Source organism: Hibiscus syriacus, unplaced genomic scaffold (genome assembly GCF_006381635.1).
Source record: "Hibiscus syriacus cultivar Baekdansim isolate YM2019G1 unplaced genomic scaffold, ASM638163v2 tig00110575_pilon, whole genome shotgun sequence".
Lineage (NCBI taxonomy): Eukaryota > Viridiplantae > Streptophyta > Magnoliopsida > Malvales > Malvaceae > Hibiscus > Hibiscus syriacus.
In genome coordinates, this window is record NW_024062786.1 from 140,449 (window position 1) to 158,506 (window position 18,058).

Consider the following 18,058-nt stretch of genomic DNA (forward strand, 5'->3'; position numbering starts at 1 on the left):
ACCCTCAACACTTTCTTTGTTGTTGCCTTCCAACGCCTGTTGCTGTAATTACGCAACAAACATTATTAATTTACCGTCTATAACACTACTTTTCAATATTTATTAATTTAACTCACCACTAAGAGGTATGGAAGGTAGCCAATCCTCCGGTGTGACTTTTGAGAATCGTAGCATATGGTCCAGGCGAGCAAATCGATAACCTAACAAAATTAATTACACAATCAGAACATATTCAATAAGTTTTATTTATTTTCTACTTTCTACTTACCACACCGCCAACCCATTCCGTAGGCTTCAACGTTGCAACGTCGTATACAGTAGCGAATTGATTTCCCATTGATATTACAGAATATCTGTATGAATCATTAGGATTAATATATTGTCATGAAATATTTAAATATCACTCACAAAACAATATATTTCACTTACCCCGATTCTAACTCGCTATTCCATAAATAATCACAAATTGCAGCTTCGATGTCATCAATTCCGGTTGGAATGTCCGCTTTTTCAACCTACAATTTTGCATACAAATTTTTGTCACAACAACATAATAAAAATCAAATTAAGTATTCTTTTATTAAACTTACCTTCTGCTTCTTCTTCTGGGGTGCAGGACATTCCGAATCCAAAACTGCTGCTATAACACTCTCCGGTGTATAAATGACATCGACTTCCTTCCTCCTCGTTTCTTCCATCTCTTCTTCTTCCTCCTCCCTCTTTTCTTCTTCATATTTTTTCAGTTCATCGTACTTTTTTCTACATAGCTCTTCATATCTTTTATTTCACCCTTCAATTGAGCTCCTTCATCCGAGTATTTATCAACCACCCCTTCACCCCCGTAAGTTCACTCCTCAAATCAACAACCTCCTTCACCACTCCCTCAAATTTTTCTCCGTCACCATCTTAATATCACCCCTTAACACCGAAACTTCTTTCACCACTTCACCCCTCAACACCTCTACTTCTTTCACCACTCCATCTATTTTTCCTTCCACTACCCCCTTATGCCTCTCGAGTTTCTCTACGACTTGATCAAGTTTCTCTTCGACTCTTGATTGTCTTTGCATGATTTCAAATTGGATTTTTTTGATATCAGCCAATTCAGACATCAAAATGTCGAAGTTACTCTGTTTTGCTTCACCGTCGTCCCACTCACCTTCATCCCCCAATACTTCTTCCCTCAATACAACCATCCCTCCTTTCTTCTCCTCTGCCTCCACTGCCTCCTCTACATCCTTGCCAATAACCTTCAAAAAATTAAATTACAATATTAAGACATTGATTATATTCTTAATATTATTTAATTACATTTATTACCATTTCTTGCTTCTTCCCTCTATCCAACTTCAACTTCACCATCACTCTAACCACCTCTTCCTTCCCCATGCACGGATGCGTGCCACTCCGGTTCTTTCATAAGCCGGCACTGCCTCACAGCCCGACCAAAAATCGAACAGTGCAACCTGCATTTATAATAAAATTAGAATTTTTATATAAAAACACAAAAAAGTGATTCAACTCATTTACCTCTAAGATTGCTATGCACCCTTTGAGGTATCTCTGGCTGCCCTTTTTAAAGGTGATAATTGATTCAATCAATCTCGAATGGATATATTCAGCCCAATTGAATTCACCCTTCAAGCCTTCATCGCAAATGAGCTTCATATATTCCTTGTTCGTTGACGTATCACCCGTTGGACAAAGAAATATACCGACAAGGTACAATAGAACTCGGGCCTTCAGCTCATCCCCCAAGTAAGATCCACTTTTGATATCCTCTTCAACTTCAGTATATGTCACCTTATGATTCAAACCATATTTGGAGGCAAGTGCTTTCCAGTTCTTACTCCTACAGACTTCTATAACACTTTTGCCTTTGTTTTGTACCCCCAATACGGCTGCAGCAGTAGATACCCCAGAGGGAATGAATAATCACCATACTTAGCCATACATTGACTGACGTCAAATTGTGCCATCAAGGATCGACACAATTCCCTCCGAATAGGTCGATCCCTTACTCCGATCAACGATCCAAAACCTATTTCTCCCAGCACATTCAACTGACCCTTCTCCTTAAGGTGTTTAATTAATAAATTCACCCTTTTAATGCTGCATCTTGTCGACACTTCCTACATTTTTTAACAATATATAATGTTATAGTTCTTATATATTTTGTATCAACGTATTTACAAGTTTAATGAATACCTTATTTTCATGTGCTTTCCTCCGTTCTTTGTATTCTTTACTATCATTCCTTGACTGTGTGATGTAAGGTTCCTTTTCAGCATCACTCATTGAATTCCATTTGGACCTCACATCTTTTTTCACCTAATATTAAACATAAACGTTTCTTAATCAATACATTAACACTAAATACTAATACTACTCAATGTCAATTTCATTTTACATACCGAACCGCTCTGTGTGCCATCTCCCTTCATCCTTTTGCATTCGGCCATACTGTTAACATTTAAAATTTGTAATCAATTTAAAGTTTATCGATACTTTAATCCAATTACCATTTCAACAATAATAACAAAAAGACATTGATACTTACTAGAAGTACATATATCCACCCTTTGGTTGCTTTCGAGTCTCGGCCTCAATTTCAAAGTCATCTGCTCCACCAACAATTTTCCAACCCATTGACTCCATTTTTCCTTCATATATCAGTTTACGCAAATCAAATTATTTTGTTACATACACTTTTCAATATACAAATATAGATAACTACTCTTGTGGTAAAACGGTTTTCTTCAAAAGAATTTGAATGGCCACACCAAAATGTGTCGGCACATTTATACAACCTATAATATCATTTTCTACCTATAATATTTAATAAAAGTATCGACATTTATATTTTTCCTTGAATATCTATTTCTACCTGCAATCGGTCCCAAATGCTTCCTTACTCCAAAACCCCAAACAACACATAAAAAACCCTATCGCGATTACTGTAATAATAAAAAATTAGGGTTTCGACAACATACTTTTCGATTCGACTGCAGCAACAAACAAACAAACTTCGCTTTAGAAACGCCTTCTGAAATGCAGCAACAATTACTCTTCGATTTCAAAAACTCGTCCGTTCTATCTATTTTCAGAGGATATTTAGCTTATATTTTCATCGGATATGTTATTTATATTTAATCGATACAAATACAAAAGTGTCGATACTTTTATGTCAGGTGTCGATACTTTCGAAAGGATAATTACCTATTTCTTTGAAAGTGTCGATAATTTATTACACGTACTTAAGAAAGTATCGACACTTTCAATATATCCGGTATCATTTTACCGTTTTTCATTTTGATACCGGTTTTATCATATTTTTACCTGTTATATCGTTGTGGATCGATATTTTTTTTTAAAGTATCGACACATTATAGGCGCTATAACTGCTTCTCTTTTAAATTCACAAAGTGTCGATCCTTATATAACGTATCGACACTTTTAAATTTACCGGTTTTATCATTTTGTTACCGGTTTTATCATATTTTTACCTGGTATATCGTTTTGGATCGATATATTTTTTAAAAGTATCGACACTTTTTAGGATTTAAAACTGCTTTTAAAGTTATGTAATTTATGTTTCAATTTATTTAATAGTGTTTCATGTTTTCCACCTACAATATTAATTTAATAATTTAATTTACACAAAATTTTATTTGATTATTTTGATATTTTATAAAATATTATTTAGCATTTAAATTTAACAATATTAACCAAATATAATAATAAATATGTTTTCAACAGTGAAATAAGTATGGACACTTTTATAAAAATGATATATACTTTTTTGAAAGTTATGTAATTTATGTTTCAAATTTTTTAATAGTGTTTCATGTTTTCCACCTACAATATTAATTTAATAATTTCATTTACACAAAAAATTATTTGATTGTTTTGATATTTTATAAAATATTATTTAGATTTTAAATTTAACAATATTAACTAAAGATAATAATAAATATATTTTCACAGTGAAATAAGTATGGACACTTTTATAAAAAGGATAGATAATTTACAATATAACAAGTAAAAATATGACAAAACCAGATTCATTATGACAAAACCGGTAAAATTTACTTGATATGTTAAACGTATGGACACTTTTATAAAAAGGATAGATACTTACCGATAACCAAAGTTTACCGGTTACCAAATTTTTTAATAGTTTTTCATTTTTTCTACCTAAAACATTATTAGTTGTCAACATAATAGGTACCGCTAAACCGAATTTATTAAATACATTTTAATGTATCCGGTAATGCTGTATATTAGCCGTATATTAACCCGCCTTTCCTGAGACATTCCCATACATAACACACCAACTATATTCTTTCTCAATAAGCTTCCCAGTGAACCCACCAACGCCCACTGCTTGTTCTTCCCTTTATGCCTCTCTATGATATATAATGGCAATTCCTTTGCCTTAAAGTTTTGTAAACCCATTTGTTATTTCACCAATTCGATTATTTTGAGATCTGTTATGTTCTTGATCACATCATGTTACATTATGACCGTTTTCACATAAAATTTAATCTGCATAATAGATAAGGGATCGATCGAGGGGGTGTGTCCGTCCCTATAATAGACCATGTCTATCTGGTATGCACCGAAGTTTGCTAAAGATTTGATTGTCGAAAAGAACGTGATAAGAGAAAATAAAAAATAAAACATGTCATCACACACAAAATCTAAATTGTATCCCTTTGTTAAAACAATACAAATGACTTTTCCGTCTCAGAATATTTTATAATTTTATTTTATTATACTAAAATTTTGTGATCGAACTTATAATCTAAAACAATAACTATAATTCTTTAAACATTAAAATCTCCGGTGACTTGCTTAAAAGTTAAAACTTAAAAGTGGGTCCATTTTATCCCGTAATCAAAAGCATTGCTATGATATCCTTGGGTTTTACTCGTAACATCCAGCAAAACGTAAGATCAACGCCACAAATCCTAGATTCTTTTAAGTTACCCACGTGTCAAATTCTCAACCATGAGATCCCAAGCGTGGTCACTTGATGTCACGTGGTGACGCCTCTGAAAAATATCTTCCTCCAAGTACCACAATATCCCGACACGTGTCCCTCCCTAACCCTTGCGGCCCCCACCATACAGCGTCACCGCCCCCCATCAAACAAAATCACTTTAAAAAACAGTGGCTCCTGTTGCGCCACATCAGCTTAACAACCAGAGGCCAATGGCGGCCCACTTTTTGATCCAACTCCTCCCGCAACCGGTGTTTTTTTTATTTGGAGAGTCTTCGCCTCTCTTTCTCTACGTGTTATTTCAAAGAAGACGAAGATATTTTATGTGGTTTTAGCGGTCGTAAACTACGAAAGTTGGATATCAGAAAACACTCAGGCGGTTTTCGATTCTCTCAGAACTTTCCAGATATTTCTTTAGTTCTCCTTTCCACTGCTAACAGTTCTCCTTTCTTCCTTTCCACTTCATCGTACTCTGTTCTCCCCTCTCTTTTATTGAGAAATAGGGTTTCCTGTTATGCTATTACTGAATAGGGAATCTGAAAATGGTTGAAGTTGAAATAGAACCCGACGTGGAGGTAGGAGCGGCGGAGAAGAAGAAGAAGAATGACGAAAAAGATGGATCCTTGGAGGTTGTTCGATGGGAACGATTCTTACCGCGAATGGTTCTTAGAGTGCTTTTAGTCGAAGCCGATGATTCCACTCGTCAGATTATCGCCGCTCTTCTTCGTAAATGCAGTTACCGAGGTTTCTTTTTTACCTTTCCTTTCTTTCTTTCTTTTTTAAATCGGTTGTTATTCCATTTGTCTAGATCTAACGATTAATTGTATTACTATTTTGATTCTCCTGCTTCTCTTTAATTCCTAATTTTCGGTTTTTTGCCCTCAATAGTTGCGGCTGTTTCCGATGGTTTAATGGCGTGGGAGACTTTAAAGGATCGACCTCATAACATTGATCTTATATTGACTGAAGTAGAGTTGCCTTCAATGTCTGGATACGCGCTTCTTACTTTGGTCATGGAACATGATATCTGCAAAAATATTCCAGTTATAAGTAAGTAATTTCAACTAAAAATATGATCGATGCTTTACCATCTTTAATTCTATGTTCTAAATTTTATTAATTGTACTTGATTAGACATGAAGCTAAAATCTTTTTATTTTGTGTGTGTCTAATTAAACCAGTGATGTCATCGGAAGATTCATTTAGCATGGTTCTGAAGTTTATGTTAAAAGGTGCAGCTGACTTTCTTATCAAGCCTGTTCGGAGGAATGAGTTGAGGAATCTGTGGCACCATGTTTGGAGAAGACAAATGGTATGCATTTTGCTCTCATTTTGTTGCATTTTTTCTTGGTTGAAAACTAGCATTCAAGTTACATTGATTTTTTAGTTTTTGATATTTGCTTTACATTTTTAATCAGCTAGTCGGTGGATGTTCTCCGCATAATCTAACTGCTACAGAACATAAAGTTGAAGCCGCAGCTGAGAACAATGCTGTGAGTAACCAATCCACTGATGATGGATCATCAACAAAGAAAATCAAAGAAAAGAGTGCTACCCAAGTGAGCATTTTCTTATCTTTTGATATTATGTTTAGTAAGGGCATCCATGTTCTTTGAATGTCCTACAGCCCAGGGAATGAATAATTAGTTAGTTGTTTGCATTATGACGAGTTAAGTATCAGTCAAGATTTGTTCGTTTTTATGAGGGGCCATTATGTTATTGTAATCACCTTGACTTGTCTTGATTCTATGAGTCTGTGCCTATGCGAGCAAAATTTCTTTTCCAGAGTAGGTTGGCTTCATGCAGTTCCACATAGAGGTTGCTTGTGTTGTCATCACTTGTGCAGAGCTCTTGTACAACACCTTACTTGGAAGCTTAGAGTACATACATGTGAAATATGCAGGTTCTTTCGCAATGGAAGTGTACGAGTTCAAATCATAGTGATACAGGCAGAGTGCAGCTGGGAAATGTTGTCAAGCTGGGTCAAGAGTCGTTTGAAAATATGGGCCAAGCGGAAGGTATGTTACCATATTTTAATACTTCAGTTTTCCTTTTTAATTTCTGCTAAAAGAAAGTATTTTCCTCTAAACAAGCAGGGATATCTGGGAAGCTATTTTCAACTGAAAATTCAAAGAGATTTGTAAAGGAGGTAGCTCATTGCAGTGACACTGGTGAATCCATTGCATCAAAATTGGAAGAAAACTCTGCTTTCTTTGAAGGGATCACACATGATACTGTTGGACTAGAAAGTGAAGGAGGATCTGGGTATTTTTCTGCGAGAGTTGGATGCAACAACAAATTAATGGAATCTCCCACTGGAGCTATTGATTTAATTGCTTCATTTGATAAACACCCTAGGAGCAACTTTTCAATAAGTGATGGTGGAGACAAGTCTGAATGTTCTCCTCAGTTGGAGCTTTCTTTGAGAAGATCTTGTTTAGTGAGCACAAAGAATCAAGGTTCCAGTGAAAAGCATGTACTAAACCATTCTGATGCATCGGCCTTTTCATGGTAAACTTTTTGTTTCCTTTCTTTTATTTCCTTTCTTTTAACTGGGTGACATGCATTTACCATATCATATTTCAATGCAAATCTGCTTCCTTCGGTAAAGACATCCTGAACCTCCTTTTATAGAACTGGGAAATGATCCAAGGCAAGGTATATATATTTCAGGGGCTGACTCTTCATTCATGATCAGGAGTGAGCATCCTTTATTTTGCCTTACGCCAAGTATCTGATTGGCGGACCAGAATAAAGTAATTGGTTTCCATAATTTCATGTGAAGGAGCAGCTGAATTCAGGATGAAGTAAATTTTGGACAAAATATATTCTATTGATTATCTATGTACAGAATTCGTTGAAATTTGAAGGAAATGAGGCTGTATAGTGTATGCTTAATCTTTATTTCTTGAAATGCAGGTATAAGAATAGGAAGTCGTTGCAACCCATTTTCCCTGCACTAGATGGCAACCATGCTGCATTGAAGGTGGATGACAGCAAACCCATACGAGACTTGGAAAGTAACAACAGCATTTCTCAACCTCATGTTGTTACAACGAGTGATAGTTGGGAGAACCTTCCTAGTTCAGTTAAAGGCCAATCTGACATAACATATTCAAACACCCCACCAGGGGTGTTTTCTGTTACGGGTGTGAGGAGGGATGATATGCATGCTGGATGTAATAATATCCTCCCACACTTTTATCGTACACAATCAGGTTTACCCTCTTCATGTAGTCCCAAACATGCAGCAAAGCAAGAATATGCTCCCATTCCTGTGAGCACCTCGGTGCATTCAGATCCTGATTTTCATGACTCAGAACAAGGTTACCACTGGTCTGATGAAACAACCAATTCTTCTGTTGTTCAAACTGTTCAAGGGCAGGAAAAACAGGAGCCCGTTGAGGAACTAAGGTGCAGTTCTCTTATTGACGATCAGAGTGCTTGCAGTCATTTATGTAATGATGTCTCAGATAATGAGAAGAGCTCCGCACATGGTGTTATGAGTTGGGGCAATGCAAGTACTAGGGCTGCTATTGCTGCTGCAATTGATAAAACCACAGAGATTTCCAATAGCAGCAATCGCTTTGTGCATGATGGATTAAAAGGGATGGATACTCATCACACCAGCCAAAGAGAAGCCGCTTTGACAAAGTTCCGACTTAAGCGGAAAGATCGATGTTTTGAGAAAAAGGTACATTATTACTACTCATTATTTTTGGTAAGTTCAAGGATGGGACCTATTGTTGCATGCTCATGACAGTGTACTCTTATCTTTTATCTTTTTTACCAAAACAGGTTCGATATCAGAACCGGAAGCGACTGGCAGAGCAGCGTTCCCGAGTAAAAGGACAGTTTGTCAAGTGCAACATGACACCCACACCCCTGTAGATGATGGCAAGGAGCTTAATTCTTGTGAAAACATGAAGCCATATAATTTATGTTGCAAGCATCTTCAAGAAGTTTGACTTGGAAGAAAGAAGGATCATATGATAACCGAAATATTTTGGAAGTAGGGAGGTAGTCTTGATCATTTTCCTGTGTGATTGAAATGCACATTGGACAACTGACTTATTGTAGTTAGGCAGGTTAGTTGTATATATATATATATACATATACACTATAATTTGCTTCAATATATGGGCCTTTAATATTTACTTCACAGCTTAGCTTTTCTTTCTAGATTGTTAAAAGAAACATTGTTCTCTGAGGTTTCACGTAATTTCATGTAAAACCGTTGGTGGGGCAACAGGTAGAAACAGAAGAATAGAAAACAGAAGTAAATTGATTTGAATCAAAGAAAGTGATTAAAATGATGAGAATGTGATGCAAAGTGCTCTGGAGTTTTCACGTGCAGGATGAAAGAAAACATGAAACTCTGATGTGTACCCAATTCAACGGCACCGTGTGGGATTTTGGATCTGGTGAATGAGGGTAGATACACATACACTCGAGTAAGAAACATATACATTCTGCCCATGTTGCTTGTCATGTTTCATGGAGAATTAATAGGTAAATTATTTGAAGAGTCAGTTTTTAAAGAAAATAAAATGGGACGAGGTGATTCAAACTCAAGTATGAGTGTACATAATTCAATTATATATTATTTATGTAGATGTGGATTACAGATTTAAATATCAAAATTAAACTTTGAACTATATAATTGAGAATATGTTTGTTTTCAAATGATTCGGTTCAGATCTTTTCCATTCAAATTACAGTTTATCTGAATATTCAATATATAATTTAGAATTTAATATTACAATTTTTATGATTTTAGATATTCAATAAATAGTAATATTTAATTTAAATTCAAATAAGAATACACATTGCTTATTAATAAAAAAACAGATTTAAAATTTTAAATAAATTTACAGATGTTATACTAGAAGATTGGGATGTGGTGGCCATTCACAAGGTGCATATATGGGCCATTACTTTGGGGGAAGGTCTTGTTGACTTGTGAATTCAAAACTGGGCCAGAAACAATGCAACAATAGAGCGTACGAGGAGTTTAATATCGGACATTAGTGTGTTACCATACGGATAAGGGACCAATTTGGACAATGCTTGGGGCCTCATTTTCCTCTCTTTTCATAGCTTGTTGTTACATACATCCCCCATCTTTAAACTATATTATTATATAGCTGATATTTTGTAGTTTAGCACATTCTTTTCTGCTTACTAGTCTCTATCCAAGACTTAATCAGTAGCTATCAAACAAATTTCGTTTTAAGGAACCATCTCTTTCGGTCCGTTTCACGTTTATTGCCATTTTAGTTTGATAAATGCATGCACATCTCTTCTTAAAGGAAAATTTATCTTCATCCCTTCAAAGAAATTTTAGCAAAATTTACCAGCAAGGCACCAAGTGATGGATAGAAGAGGGTAGTCGGGACAGTCACTTCCTTGAAAATTTTAAATTTTCATATATTTTAGATACTTTCTTTGTATTTTCTATTGATAATTTGTTTCCGTCCCTTTAGCATAAAATCTTACGTTCATCCCTAAAAACATATTCAGTTGTTAGGGTGACAATTCATGTTTGGAGTCGGGGGCACCGGCATCCGAAGACCATCTTACATCTATAACGTGTCTCAATCACCGGCAAACAAGGTGATGAAACCAGTTTAATCTAAATGAAGGATGAAATATATTCAAGTTTCGAGAAGAGGATAAGGTTGCTTGCAAAAATGGGGCTTTGGTTTAACCATGAAGATAATACAAGATATTGTTGATGAGATGAATGGCAGCTCTTTTATGTACTTTTTTTTACCAACACAAGTAGATACGTGGGCATAATCCATGAACTACAAGACAAGACCAAAGTTTGCAGTTTTGTTTAGCAAGAGAGTGCGCCCCTCAGGTTGTGTGGCTGAAGACTTCAAAATGGATAAACTTCAGTTCAATTGGATAAGATTTTTCAATACAATACTATGTGTCTATAATTCTCAGGCTCTCCAATTTTATCTCTGCTTTTGCTGGTCCCAGAAGCTGATAATAATATTAGTTATAAATGCTGCTTACTGTTGGAACTTCAGTTAAATTTAACGTGCTAACAATAGTGTAACTTGACAATTCGATTCGATCAATGACCGAAAATATTCATCATCTTTCACGCATGCAAAATGATCATTCAAATAACCCCAGAATTATTACAAACTAGTCTGGCAGTCAACAACATTGTTGTCTCTGTTAGGCTTCTGAATGATTTTAATCAGAGTTCTCCCATTAATGGTGAGTTTTTTTTACCTAAACACAAAGGAAGATACCATAAAAATGAAGCAGGAACCTTATTTCTATACAAATTTATATATAGGAATATTTGGGGAGGGGGTGGTAAAGTTATATAGGGACTGTTGAAACTTTTACCAGCATGACAAGATTGATGAACAAACTTGTACAAAACATAAGACCCAAGAAATCATTAAGGGTGGTTGGGACATTGAGGAACTTGACTGCTTGAGCTTCAAGGCAAAAGACAGATCTAAAACTCAATATCCTTCTCCTCCCCTAAGACAAGTTTCTGTCCTTTCAAAACAATGAATAGTTTAATGGGCTCACAGCTGTTTTCTCAGTGGAAATTGGGCAACAACCCCACATATTACGAGCCAATCTCTTTAGGTAAAAATAATTGACAGGTAGGGGTTGTTTGTTTACTTCATAATGATTAAGTGCTGAATGATTCAAATGTTAAATGATTCAGAAGCTCTGAATGTGACATGTTGTTTGATAATGGCTCTGATCATTTAGAATGTACTTTGATGCTGAATCATTCAGCACTGTTTTGCTGAATCAGTCAATACTGAATCATTCAGAGGCGCGAAATAAACACGTTGAATGCTGAACCGTTTAGCATTCAACACTAAATGATTCCATTCAGAGTCAAACAAACAACCCGTAGTTTTGGTATTATAAAACGGGAGGTATTTTTCTCTAAATATATCTGAAATAGAAAAATGTTGAGCTTCCCAGCAAGAAGCTAATCAGAGGGATGGTGGAATAAATTTGAAGGGTCGCTATATGAACCTGGAGGCAAGTGAAAGTCCTTTTAAATTGAATCATTGACCCCATGTGCAAACCCTAAAATGAAAACGAAGGTCTATAGTTGTGGCTAGTTATGCTGTGCGCCCCTACTAATTTAGGAGTAATTTTAACCTAAAATATTATCATATTTGACTTAAAAAAGTATATAATTGATAATAATTTTAATCTTAATTGAAAATGTTAAATTACGATAAATTTTAACTTAATATATTATATGTTTGCTCTAAAAATTTATACGATTAATAATAATTTTAATTACAACTAAGAATGTCTTACCAGTAATATTATAGTGAATTATTACGGAAAAACATGATGTATTGTATTGAAATCTAAAATTTTAGCTAATTTATTATAAGAAGTTACCCTCTTAAACATAAATAAAATGGAAAAATGGTGGACATGTGGTCTAAGGAAACGCCCCGATATGAATCAGACGGGTGACAAAATCCATAGCAGGACTTTCCAAAGGTTTGTTAGTGTTTATTTCCCCTTTGGTGTACGCTCAAAAGGGCAGTCCCCACAACTGTGTGTCCCCGCTGCAGGACAAAACTGCCATAGCCAATAATGCTTGGGACCTTGAAAACCAGACTCTCTCTCTCTCTCTCTCTATTTCTCACCAAACCTTCCACTAGCAAATACTGAAAACACATTACTATATATCTTCTCATTCTTAGTTTGGGTGTTTTTATTTCACCCTTCGTTTTTTCACCGTGTCTGTTTCTTGTTTTTTCTTTTGCTCTCACCATTGTTACAGCATTTCAACTCTGTTCACATTTTTCCTTTTGTCAGTGGGAGTTCTTCAAAGCATTTAATACCAAGCACCGGGAAACAAAGGGGGAAGAATAGAATTGTGTGTTGGGTATGGGGTTTTGTTGTTTAAGGTCTTATTCCACTTCATTTGGGGTGTTACATTTATTACTTGTATTGATTTGTTAGCCAGCAATATATGGAATGTTGGATAACAGAGAAGGGCACACAGCTTGAAAGAGAAAAGGAATTTGAAGGCATTTATTTCAGCTACATATTACTACTAAGCTGTCATGGAGAAGCTCCAAGGACCAATTAATTCTTATGTATGTTATTTTGCTTACTTTTAGGACTTGAGCTTCTTTCTTTTTTCTCTTTTTACATTTTCTTAAATCCCATTTCTAAAATCAAGTTGTAGAGTGCGTTTATATATAAAAAAAATTGCTTGCATTCAAGGCATCTTATGTTGTTTTCCTGGAAAATACTACTGTACTACTACTGATTCTTACTCTTTTGACATTCTATTCTCATCCTGTTTTCCTTCTCTTTATCTGCTAAAACTGAGCCATGTGCACTCCACTTTGTTAAGAAATTTACTTATTTTCTTTTGTTTGATCCCTTTAAATTGTTCATTGAAGTTCCTAGGAGAGCATTTGGAGGTGGAATGCTTCGAACAAGGCTTTGTGAACTCAGAAAGATTAAGTCTTGTTGAAGAAGAAGAAGAAGCACAGTTTTCAACACCAAGCTTAGAAGAGGGAATGCCATTTCTTCAAATGCTTCAGAGTGTAGAATCCGCTCAGCAATGTGCCTTTAGAGAACCAAATTTCCAGACCCTTTTGAGGCTGCAACACTTGAAGAAGACATGGGAGATGAACAACAATCCTTTCGTTCCGGTAATGGAAACACAAATTCAAGCCATGGAACTAGAAAGCTGCGTCACTCATGAAATACTACTCGACTTGCATTCACCGATCAAATCCGAGACCAAAGACGTTAAGACAAGCCCCCCTTCGGGTTCATGTTTCGAAGTTCTCAGCTCCGGGTCGAACCAAGACCAGCCAAACTCAGCAACAGCAGACAACCGTAGTAAACAAGGCAACAACTTGGGGTTGTCTTCGCCTTTGAAAAACTTCACAAAATCACCTCCTGTCACTAGAGAACGACGGAAGCGAAAAAGAGCCAAGGCAGCCAAGAACAAAGAAGAAGTCGTGAACCAACGCATGACCCACATTACCGTCGAACGCAACCGTAGACGTCAAATGAGCGATTATCTAAATTCCCTCCGCTCTCTGATGCCTCCATATTATATCCAAAGAGTATATTAATCTTACCTTGAACTAAATTTTAGTCCCGTTGTTAATATACTTTGTTTAACGAAAACCATGGTTTGGGTTTGTTTTACAGGGTGACCAAGCGTCAATTATAGGGGGTGCAATTGACTTTGTTAAGGAGCTAGAGCAACTTCTTCAATCCCTGGAAGCACAGAAGAGAATGAGAGGATTTGAAGAAAGCAACACTATCAGTGATAATTCCATGTCAAAGGAAGATGGAAACCTTGTAGATGAAATAAAAGCAGAAAACAAATCAGGTGCAGCTGAAGTTGAGGTTAATGTAATACACAATCATGTCAACTTAAAGGTTCAGTGTCCGAAAAGAGCTGGCCAGTTGGTGCAAGCCATTGTAACCCTGGAAAGTCTCAGATTAACAGTTTTGCATCTCAATATTACCACTTCCCAAGCATCTATTCTTTACTCGTTCAATCTCAAGGTACTATTCATTTTCTAAAAAAAAAGAGATGTTTTATTTTGGCTCAAACCCAAAATTTCTCAACATTTGTTGTTTTCTTGCTGGTTTTGTTTTGTTATTTTCTGGGTTATGTTGAAAATGGCAATGGCAGATGGAGGACGACTCTGAGCTAAGATTAGCGGATGAGATAGCAGCAGCAGTTCATCAAATATTCAGCTAATTCTAAACTACAATGTTAAGGATATTCTCATTATTGATTAGGCAGCTGACTTTGATTCGATAGTAGGAATAGAAAAGTGAAGAACCAGACCAGTAAAAATGAAAAAGAGGGGGGTCCATTGTAAGCAAATGCTTTGTTCCACAAAGACAACTCAAGACAGAGCCCTTGATGTTTACATCTTAACTTGAGAAACTTCCCTTGTTTATTCACTAATGATCCTATTTGCTTTTAACTAAATAGAAATTATAATTAAATCTATGTACTGTAATTTCCAAGTATCTTATTTATTCTTGCACTAGCTTTCTGTGTGGGGACCAACCGAGAGCCACCACGCCCTGACCCTGGGGGCCTTGGTGAGGGCATTGTAAGGGGGGTTGATCAAGTTTGGAAATTTGTTGTATAAGTCTGAATCTCATGATTACACTTTAGCCAATGATGCTTCCCATTTTATATTGACTTTGGGGTGTCCGTAGACGTTTCATCATTATACTGACGTTCTCTCCGCCTACTTTTTCTTTTTCTCGGTTGCGCCTTTCTTTTTGGACTCTAGTTTCCCTTGGGCATATACTTCATTTCCATCTCATGGGCTCCTTTGTTACTAGTCAATAATTCATTTGCTAAGCTAATCCCCCTCCCAACCCCCAACCCCACCCCAAAGTGCAGTTTATAAACCGACCCTTAGGTTTAACTTTGGTAGATTTAAACCGACCCTTAGGTTTAACTTTAGTAGATCACATGAGTTTAGAAGGGGTCATGTCAAAGGATTATGGTTGATCCGTAGAATACGAGTCTTGGAAGTTTTTATTAGCGTAAGGGAGATTTTGGTCAACAAAAGAGTTTCTCCGTAGACTTCCGTGGACAGAAATAACAACGGAGATTTACGGTATCTACTTTTACTACTAGATTATTTGAGTCCTAAATTTTATGTTTTGAACTGAAATAGCAACAAAATCATTCACGGTTGAACGAAATTACCAAAAGTTCTGCAATAGCAGATTCTTGAGGTGACAATCCTTTTTAGCAAAACACAAAATGTTAGGTGTCAATTGGATGAAGGTGAAAAGAGAGCTAGTGAGCAACCCACGTTCCCACACTGATAATTGTCATAAGCTGAGCTGCAAATGCAGAAGTGGGCAGCAGCAGCTTAAGGGAATACATCCCATCTGAAAAAAGAATGAAACGAAGACCGAACCAGAGACAAATCACACTCTCATTGTAGCCATGTCTTAATCATTTTGGTCTTCGTGTTGCTTTTTTTTTTACAGCCCTAGCTTCCGTTTTTCTTCCCGATCCACCATTGTTATCCATTACTTTTTAAAAACCCTATACAGCCTATCATTGTCAGGTTTTGTTTAATGACCCTAAGCTCTTTCCAAGTCAATTAAAATCAAGTTATATTAACGTATAGAAAAATGGATCCAAGGAGGAAACATTGGTCTCAGTTTTTGGAAGAAGTGACTGTTTTATCGGGAAGAATAAACCAGAACATATATATATATATATATATATATATATATATATATATATATATATATATATGTATATATATATATCATTACTTCGTCCCTACTTTGATACATGAACCAGGTGACATGGCAATGTGACTACGTCCCTTCATCAACAAAAAGCTTTCAAATCCCTATTCATCTCTTATTGTTTCACTATGCTCTTCCTATATAGTAGCGCAGAGGTTTCTTTTTCATGGGAACTTGGTATTTATAACTATTTGTTAGTAATTGCTAATTGTCAAAGATTTAAATGAAGCATCTTACCATTCTTCAAATTCCAATGAAGCAAATGATAAGGTCGATCATGCACAACAGTTGCACCTAAGAATTTCGTTTGGATGGGTCCCCCCATAGCCATGGGCATGGGCAATGGACATGGCTCTATACCTCACTTTCTTAATGTTTCCTCCATAACCGTACCGTCAATCAAAGCAATGGAAGAATCTGAATCTCCATTTTTTACCAATAGTCACCACCCTCGCCTCTTCAACAACATTAATAAAGTAGGTTGGGAAAAGGGGTCAAATTTCAAAAAGAAAAGTTGATGAATGACGACGCGAGGGGGTTTGTCTACGCAACCACTGCACTTTCCGCTCGTGAACGTTTGCCAGACAAAATAGAATAGAAAATGGAGATAGGGTTTTATAATATAATTTGGGGTTTGGCTAGCTTTCGGCGGATGATGTATGTTTATAGCCTTTAATGTGTAGGCTACGCCATTGATTCGATGGGTAGGCCTTTCTTCCTGTTTTATTTATTTACTTATATAAGGCAGCCCAAATTACTGGCTGATTATCAAACTTTTGTTTGGGCAAAATAAAGTTTGCCTAAAACCTTAACTCGGTCTAATGCTCCTCTATTCTTATTAATAAGTAAAGGGTAAAACTCCTATTTAATCATCCAACTACTATTTTTTTTATTTTAGTTATCTAACTATTACTATTATTTTTTAAAATGATATTTATTATTATGTTACGTTTTTATTTTAGTTGTACACAAATTTTTAATTAACGATAACATAGAAATAAATTAAAGTTGAAAATAGGTAGGAGTATTTTGTTTATGTAAAATATGGGTGGAAGCAGAAGCAAATTGTCCACAAGTTGAATGTAATAATCGTCGTGGTAGAAGCAGTACCAACCTGAGTGATTCTTGGAAGGAGGTATCTGAAGGGTGAGTTGATTTGTCTTTCCTGTTTTTTTTTTTTTTCATGTAGTTTTAACTTTGTTATTATTCCATTTGTATTTTTGTAATGTCACATTTATGGCTCCATTACTATTTGTTAGCATTTTTTTTTCGTGTTTGTCAGGGCCGACTGGCTTTTCAAGCCCTCTTCTCCAGAGAAGTAATACCACAAGCTTTTCTCCACCACATGACGCCAAGAACAAGGAGCAGCAAAAGGAAAATGTAGGTGAAGACATGCAAAATGCAGATGAGACATCAACTTTTCACCTCACCAGCCAGGCAAGGAGATCTTGCTCTGATCATCAAGAAGTCGAGAACAATGCATTGTCAAAAGCTAAGAACATTGTGGAAGAGAGCCTGCTGACAATCGGGTTAAGATATGAAAAGCTTAAGGGCCGGCGAACAGGATTTAAACTATACAAAAGGTGCTCTCTGGAAGCCCAGGAAAGCAGAGTGATGAAAAGTGGCAGTCAAGTTGATGAGAAAGATCCGAAGAGGGTACCCTTGGAAGGGGAAGCCTGTACTTGAGTTAAGCTAAGCGAATTTAATTAACAAATGGAAATTTATGTTTGCTGTGTGTAATTTCTAATCCCTGCCCCC

General features: G+C 36.0%; 2 protein-coding genes across 2 annotated transcripts; both read left to right on the forward strand.

The window, feature by feature from the left end:
- Window positions 1–5,305: 5,305 nt before the first annotated feature.
- LOC120133023 (two-component response regulator-like APRR9) lies at window positions 5,306–9,159 on the forward strand. The gene is made up of 8 exons (XM_039149691.1): window positions 5,306–5,749; window positions 5,894–6,055; window positions 6,187–6,317; window positions 6,424–6,564; window positions 6,909–7,023; window positions 7,102–7,516; window positions 7,925–8,699; window positions 8,804–9,159. The coding sequence occupies exons 1-8, from the start codon at window positions 5,548–5,550 to the stop codon at window positions 8,894–8,896; spliced, it is 2,034 nt and encodes a 677-aa protein (XP_039005622.1). The 5' UTR covers window positions 5,306–5,547; the 3' UTR covers window positions 8,897–9,159.
- Window positions 9,160–12,706: 3,547 nt separating this feature from the next.
- Window positions 12,707–15,192, forward strand: LOC120133024 (transcription factor bHLH67-like). The gene is made up of 4 exons (XM_039149692.1): window positions 12,707–13,125; window positions 13,438–14,115; window positions 14,204–14,566; window positions 14,697–15,192. Exons 1-4 carry the CDS (start codon window positions 13,093–13,095, stop codon window positions 14,763–14,765), a joined length of 1,143 nt encoding a protein of 380 aa, XP_039005623.1. The 5' UTR covers window positions 12,707–13,092; the 3' UTR covers window positions 14,766–15,192.
- Window positions 15,193–18,058: the final 2,866 nt, after the last annotated feature.

Bases quoted from the DNA above. Each gene is read 5' to 3' on its own strand.
- LOC120133023 (XM_039149691.1), top strand. From the start codon at position 5,548: ATGGTTGAAGTTGAAATAGAACCCGACGTGGAGGTAGGAGCGGCGGAG. The intron at 6,318-6,423 runs GTATGCATTTTG...ATTTTTAATCAG, and splicing joins ATGTTTGGAGAAGACAAATG to CTAGTCGGTGGATGTTCTCC. The intron at 7,517-7,924 runs GTAAACTTTTTG...CTTGAAATGCAG, and splicing joins GATGCATCGGCCTTTTCATG to GTATAAGAATAGGAAGTCGT.
- LOC120133024 (XM_039149692.1), top strand. From the start codon at position 13,093: ATGGAGAAGCTCCAAGGACCAATTAATTCTTAT. The intron at 14,116-14,203 runs GTATATTAATCT...TTTGTTTTACAG, and splicing joins CTCCATATTATATCCAAAGA to GGTGACCAAGCGTCAATTAT. The intron at 14,567-14,696 runs GTACTATTCATT...TGGCAATGGCAG, and splicing joins TTTACTCGTTCAATCTCAAG to ATGGAGGACGACTCTGAGCT.